The sequence below is a fragment of the Haliaeetus albicilla genome, chromosome 4 (assembly GCF_947461875.1).
Source record: "Haliaeetus albicilla chromosome 4, bHalAlb1.1, whole genome shotgun sequence".
In the NCBI taxonomy this organism is placed as follows: Eukaryota; Metazoa; Chordata; class Aves; order Accipitriformes; family Accipitridae; genus Haliaeetus; species Haliaeetus albicilla.
Window position 1 is genome coordinate 19310147 of NC_091486.1, and position 6145 is coordinate 19316291.

Below are 6145 nucleotides of genomic sequence, written 5' to 3' on the forward strand. Positions count from 1 at the left end.
TAAAGTATTTAAAATATTTTCCTATTGTACTTTGAGCACCGAAATATTGAGAGAATCCAATGCAACTGAAAGCTGTAAAAGCTTGATCTCAATGAGTGTCTCCTCAACCTCAGAGCCTCTACAAAATGTCAAAGAACCACAATCACACTTAGAACGAAATTGTTTGTCAAAGATCCCATGTTGATAGTCTAAAGATCAAAGTCCTTCAACTACAGAATCAGTATATACTACCCAGGTTCCTAGAGGTTTCCAGAGTTAATGGCTGGCTGCACACATATGAAGAAGCAGTTTACACATTGTAAATCCCCTTTAAAACCTTCTGATATGAACAGATGATACAAAGAACATTGGTAAAATAAATAAATAAATAAATAAATCAGGATTGCTCCTCTGTCTGCCCGCCACCATGCTGCTCGCTACAGAGGTGCAAGGGATTACCTCAGTTCTGGCAAGAAATCAAATTCAACAGCTATAGACCTTTCACCACAGTCAAATACATTTTTTTCTTTGAAGGCAGAGATGCTCCCCCAAAGGGGTGGACTAACAGGCTGGCTTGCATTTGCATGTGCATAAGCTAAGGTAGAAGAAGGAAAATAGAAATTGGAGGTGAAAGAGACTTTGCCAATGCAATTAATTCCTTTGGTCCTGAAACTAGGCTAGAAGCGCCTGCCTAAGGCTGATCATCTTCTCCCAGATGTTGCAGTACTAGGGCTAAACCAGGTCTACTTTCATCTCGCTATGCGTACATAGCAAATGTGTAAGACTTTTTGTGGATTTAAATATTTTCCATCTGGCCTTAATGATAAACTCCACTAGGTTTTAAAGAAGAGGTTGGATGCTATAGTGCTTTCCCAGTTATCACAGGTCCCAAAGGAAGAACTTTGATGAGAGCAGAGGCCAAGCCCAGCTACAGCTACAGAGGAAACCACTGAGACAGATCTGCACCCAGTTCAAACAGGGAGAATCAACAGCTCCGGTCTGAGACGCACTGTGCAAACTTAAGTCTTTCCTTCTACAGAAATGCCGAGGAAGGGGTCAAAGTACGGTCTGTCTGTTGCAGTTAGTAGTAAAAGGATTTATCTTAGTCCTTATACCTGGAAAACTGTTCAGGTCTGCAGACCTGGATCTTGACATACATTCCTACGCCTTCGCTAGCTGTACAGCAGGATTAATCAAAAGCCTGATCTCTGCTCCCAAGTTTGGCACGTTCAGAGTCCAGGTGCTGAACGTTGCAAACATTCAGTTCATGCACACTGTGATCACAGACTGATTTTCAGTGACGGGAATTCCAAATCCTTCGTTATCTCTTTTTGGGTTTATCTGATAATGAAAGCTGCAGACAGGCAACGGCAAATCTTTAGTTCCCCTGTTTTATTTTATAGAGGATTTGAAATGAGCATTTCCTGGTTTGCAAGGATACTGGTGCTTTTTTGGGTCCATACAACGGATAACGAAAAAAATCAATTGTGTGGTATGCTCACCTCAACCACTGCATATAAAACACCAAAATTTGGGTCCCAAACCACAATAGCAGCTGGAAGGGATCATAAGCACCTGACTTTGCTTCAAAAGAACTTTTGAAAACTTTTCCCATCTACATTTCTATGACAACATATTATTTTTACCTTGAAATGGGTGTTCACAAAGGTCTTCATCATAGGACATGTACTGTTTCCACTGGTCAGTGGATTTTTTTTTGGCCACAATACGATTGCTGTTTTCAATGGCCAATTTGTACTCTGACACACCAACTAATGCTTTTCCATCACAATTCCACCATAACGAGTATTGAGTTGAATCACATTCAAGCATACTTAACGGCTGTTCTGGTCTACTGATGTTCAGTCCTAGACAGGTACTTCTGCCTATGTTGAAAAGACGGCGATTGGATACCCATTTCCATAACATGTCTTTTGAGAGTTGACTGCAGTCTTCCAGAAGAAGGCCAACTGTGTCCACTTTCATGCACAAGTTAGAGTCTTCACTTTGGATAATAAATATCCCTTTATCTGTAGGGGGGAAAAAAAAAAGTTTCAGTCTGTAGAATACTGCAATTGACCCAATAATATCAAAAGACAAATGTTTTAGTTGGAGCTATTTAGGAAGAAAACTTAAAATATCCATCAGAATAACTGGCACTTCAGAAAGTAAGAGTACCGGTCTAAATTTACTGCCAGCTGGGTTTTTAACATGTACACCACTTGCAAGATTACAAAAATAAGGCTAGGTAGTATTTCTCAAGTTGGATAGCCGAAAAAAATGGGGTGCCCAAAACCATCAGTCACGTTCAAAGGAAAAAAAACAGTGGTCACCAAGAAATACCCAGTAATGGAGTACAGTTTAAGAGTTACTTGAAGTCATACTGTATATTGTAAAATAATTCTCTGGGGAGGACTGGAGAGTGCAATTAAAGTAAAAGCTAAAAAGTTTAAGGCTGACATTGCCATATTCTCTGCCATATTAATTCTTCACTCTCTGGAACTATAGAGGCAGAAAAGAAAATAGTTTGCATTGTAAATATGATACAGAAAGGGTAGGATTTATCTATACCATGAGAGCTGGTGGCCAAGGGTTAAAGTATGACTTCCCTATTGGATTCATATTGTTCAACCATACATGACTACCCTGGACCACAGCAGATGTTGTGGGGTTAGCCTGACATCCCGGCTTTCTTGGAATCATGTAGAAATTCACTGAACTATGTGACATCACATTATAAGTATGTGAAAAAACATCAGCCGTTTAACGTCTTGGGAGCAAATGTTTAACTGAGCATATAGACTGAAAAAAATGAGGGCAGCTGAGGAAGTGAAAATCAGCAAAATATAAACCTGTAACAGCTCAGCTATTCCATTCACTCTAAAAATCCAGTGGTAATTAACCCACGGAGTTCCTCTCACGTTATAGGTGAGATATTTATTTTATGCCTAAGGAGATTAGGCGTTGAAAACCCGAGCAGCACTTCCACTTTGCCTTGAAATTTTACAGTGATGATTTCTGCCACGTGTGCTTTCTAGCCGCTGTAATTCACTACACCTAACATCCTGAAGCAGTAACTAGAATAAAAAAAAAAAACCTTTCAAACTGACATAGCCCACATCTAAAGAATGAGATGCAGTGGTCCACCCAGACACTGTGTCTGGGTTTAGTACCTACAGTTTAGGTGTAGCTCTAGAAAAGAAAGATTTTTCAAGCAGCAGTGGGACAGTGCTGTGTAAGAGACAGACAGATCAGCTCGCCAATACAATGTGCACAGAACAAGCAGAACAGAAAGGATATAGATTACAGAGAGGTTTCTGGTTACAGATTCTGCACAGAGCACATCAAGCAGTCTGATTTACAGAGAGGACAGAGTCACACTGCAGATGTACCACTGGTAACAGAGGCTGCTTTCCACATGGCTATAGACATCGATAGCTTGTGATGGTGCAGGAGCAGGCAAGCCCTTCTGACTGGCAGTAGGCGAGAATCAGCCTGTTACATGTAATTGCATCTCCCGGGCACCTAGCAGCTGCCCTGCGTTAAGTCCTTACCTGTTTGGGGCAGGGCAAGGTTCCTTTAATCCATCCTGTCTCTACAGCTCTCAGGTGCCTGAGCTCACTGAAAAACCATCAGACAACACTCTGTGACACATACCCAGCTGGGCCCCTTGCTTTTGAGTTTTCTGTGAAGTTGTGCAGTTTGTGCTGCTTTCATCCTTCTTATCTAACCCAATCCTCCATGGGTGACACAGGCGTCTCTATCTACATGGCCAGAAAGGGTTTCTGCCTCTCGGGCTAGGGTATGTCTTTCCCACAGCAGTCTTATCTTGGCTGACCAAGAAAATACACTGTTAATTTGCTAGATAAGTGGAAGCTGGGATGTTGTTAGCACCAGTAAACACTGATTAATGAGGTTAATTCACCATGATACTGGGATTCACACTTTAATAAACGTCTTATGCAAACTCCTAATCTACCTCCACGTTGACAGCACACAGCAGCTCCCATCCAGTAGCTTTCTGGGGTTGAGGGGAGCAACACCACAACGCAAAGATGAAGGATTCTCAACCTTTGAATGCCTTCATCTGTAAGGCTCTTAAGAGTTGCAATGACTGCTGAGAAAAGATAAGGGTCTTACACAGTCTACATAAATAACCCAGCTGGATGGTCTCTGTGAATAATAGCATCCTTTACTTTTTCATTCTGCAGCAACTTACGCCAAGAATGGCCAGACCATAATTCTTGAGCCACACAGCCCCCTTCTGAATGTGGTTTCCGCTCCCCAACTACAAAATGCAATTGGCAAGAGAGCTGTGCTGGCCTGAGGACTGGCAGGTATCTGCCAGCTCAAGGCAGAAGTCAGACACGAGAGAGGGCAGGCTCAGTAACAGCTCCACGGGCCCCAGCTCGGCCCTCTCCTCAAGTGGGGCAATGAGACCACTGGAGCAACGCCAAGCCTTGGGAATGTCTCTAGGGCTCCCCTCCTTTCAGCCTGTGAAGCTACACCATCCATTTTACAGGTGCTCTCATTGAAGGGTTTTGTTACAAAGCTTCTGGGGTCGGGGAGGATTCTGTGCCCAAAATCCTGCAGATGAAGGGCTGCAAAGGGCTCTATAAACTTGCAAGCCCCAGAGGACCAAGGAGAAAAGGAGATAGCCTATGCTTTAGGAACTGACACAGTGGAGGGAGGCCTTTGGAAACATCCCGCTTCTCCTACATCCAGGCTCCTCCATACGAGGACAAGGTGAAAAAATCTCCCAGAAGTGAAGCCTCAAGCTGACGTGAAGCCACAGTTGAAGAGCTGATAGCTGACCAGCACCTCTGAGTTCCTGTTTACTTAGGTTCAACACGGCTAACAGTGAATAAATGGCTGTAACAAAAGCAGAACAAGATATCTTCATTTCCTTTCTCCTCACGTCCCATTTCCTTCCTTCCCCCCCCAAAAGCAGCAAGGATCGCTCATGTGGTAACAGAGAAAATAGCTGGAATTTATTGGAAATGGGAGAAAAATCACCTATATGCCCGCCAAGGTGCAAAGAAAGCAATGGCCAGCGGAATAATAAGCGGCGAGGACGAAAAGGGGCGCAGGACAGAGCCAGCGGGGCAGGTTCGCAGGGGTTCAGTGCCCGCCCTCGGCCCCTCACGCCTCCAGAAGCCCTCACCCCTGTGCGGGGCAGGACCCTCACCCTGCCCAAACCCCCCTGGCCGGGGTCGGGTCGCCCCCGCCCTGACAGACACCTCCTGGCCGCCCACAGCGCTCAGAGCCTGGGGGGCAGACCCCGAGGCGGGAGGCCCGCGGGCCCCCCCACCGCTGCAAGCCCCGCACGGCGGGACGGCGCCGGGGCCGGGGGGGAGAACGCCTCAGCCCGGCGCGGAGCGGGGACGACGGCGCCCCCCGACCCGCCGCGGGCCCCCCCCCGGGGTGCGCTCCCCGCGCAGCCCCCCCTTTCCCTCCCTCCCCCTCCCCGGGCCGCCCCCCGGAGGCGTCACTCACTCCGAAGGGAGGGCACCTCGTCGGGGCTGAGGGCGGCGGCCCCCCGCGCCGGGCCGCGGCCGCCGAGCAGCAGGCAGCACGCCAGGAGCCGCACCCGCACGCCCAGCATCGCCGCGGCACTGCGCCCACCCGCTCCCGGCTCCGCGGCACCGGCCCCGCCGAGCCCTGCCCCGGGGAGGGCAGAGGAGCGATCCCACCCCGGCGGCGCCCCGCGGCGGGGAGGAGGGGCGGCCCGGCCCGGGGCGGAGGGGGGGCGGCGCGGCGAGGCCCGCCGGCTCCCTCCCCGCGGCGGCGGGAGGCGGGAGGGGCGCAGGGGAGGGGGCGGCAGCCACCCCGCAGCCGCCCGCCGAGCCGTTCGCCCCCGCGCGTCCCCGGCAGGGGGGGCGCCGCCGGGGGGCGCCGCCGGGGAGCGCTCGGCCGGGCGTGGAAACGCCGCGCAGGCAGCTCGGGCCGTGGATTGAAGCGGACAGAAAGCTCTGTACGACTCGTACTTTCCGTCTGAAAACACTTACTGCACTCGCGGTGCTCTTGCCCTAAAAAGAGCCGGCAAATGCACAGAGCACCCCCAGCTTTACAGACCCCAGTCAGAGACCTGGGTTTTTAGCCGGGTCAGCAGCTTGTCAGCTCGAAGTCATTTTACGTTTTGGCGTGGGGGAAAATAATTGCCTTC

The 6145-nt window shown here is 49.0% G+C and overlaps 1 protein-coding gene across 3 annotated transcripts in view; it reads right to left on the reverse strand.

The window, feature by feature from the left end:
• PLA2R1 (phospholipase A2 receptor 1) overlaps nucleotides 1–5632 on the reverse strand; it is a 43894-nt gene extending 38262 nt beyond the window's left edge. Inside the window, exons 1-3 of one of the 3 annotated variants that reach the window (XM_069781220.1) lie at nucleotides 5476–5600; nucleotides 4658–4851; nucleotides 1626–2009 (exon numbers count right to left, since the gene is read on the reverse strand). In XM_069781220.1, the coding sequence (XP_069637321.1) occupies nucleotides 1626–1965 (340 nt within the window). In that variant the 5' untranslated portion in view covers nucleotides 1966–2009; nucleotides 4658–4851; nucleotides 5476–5600. Of the gene's footprint in view, nucleotides 1–1625; nucleotides 2010–3533; nucleotides 4588–4657; nucleotides 4852–5475 lie in introns of those variants that run through there. The other 2 variants (XM_069781219.1, XM_009914915.2) reach the window with 2 other exon arrangements.
• Nucleotides 5633–6145: the final 513 nt, after the last annotated feature.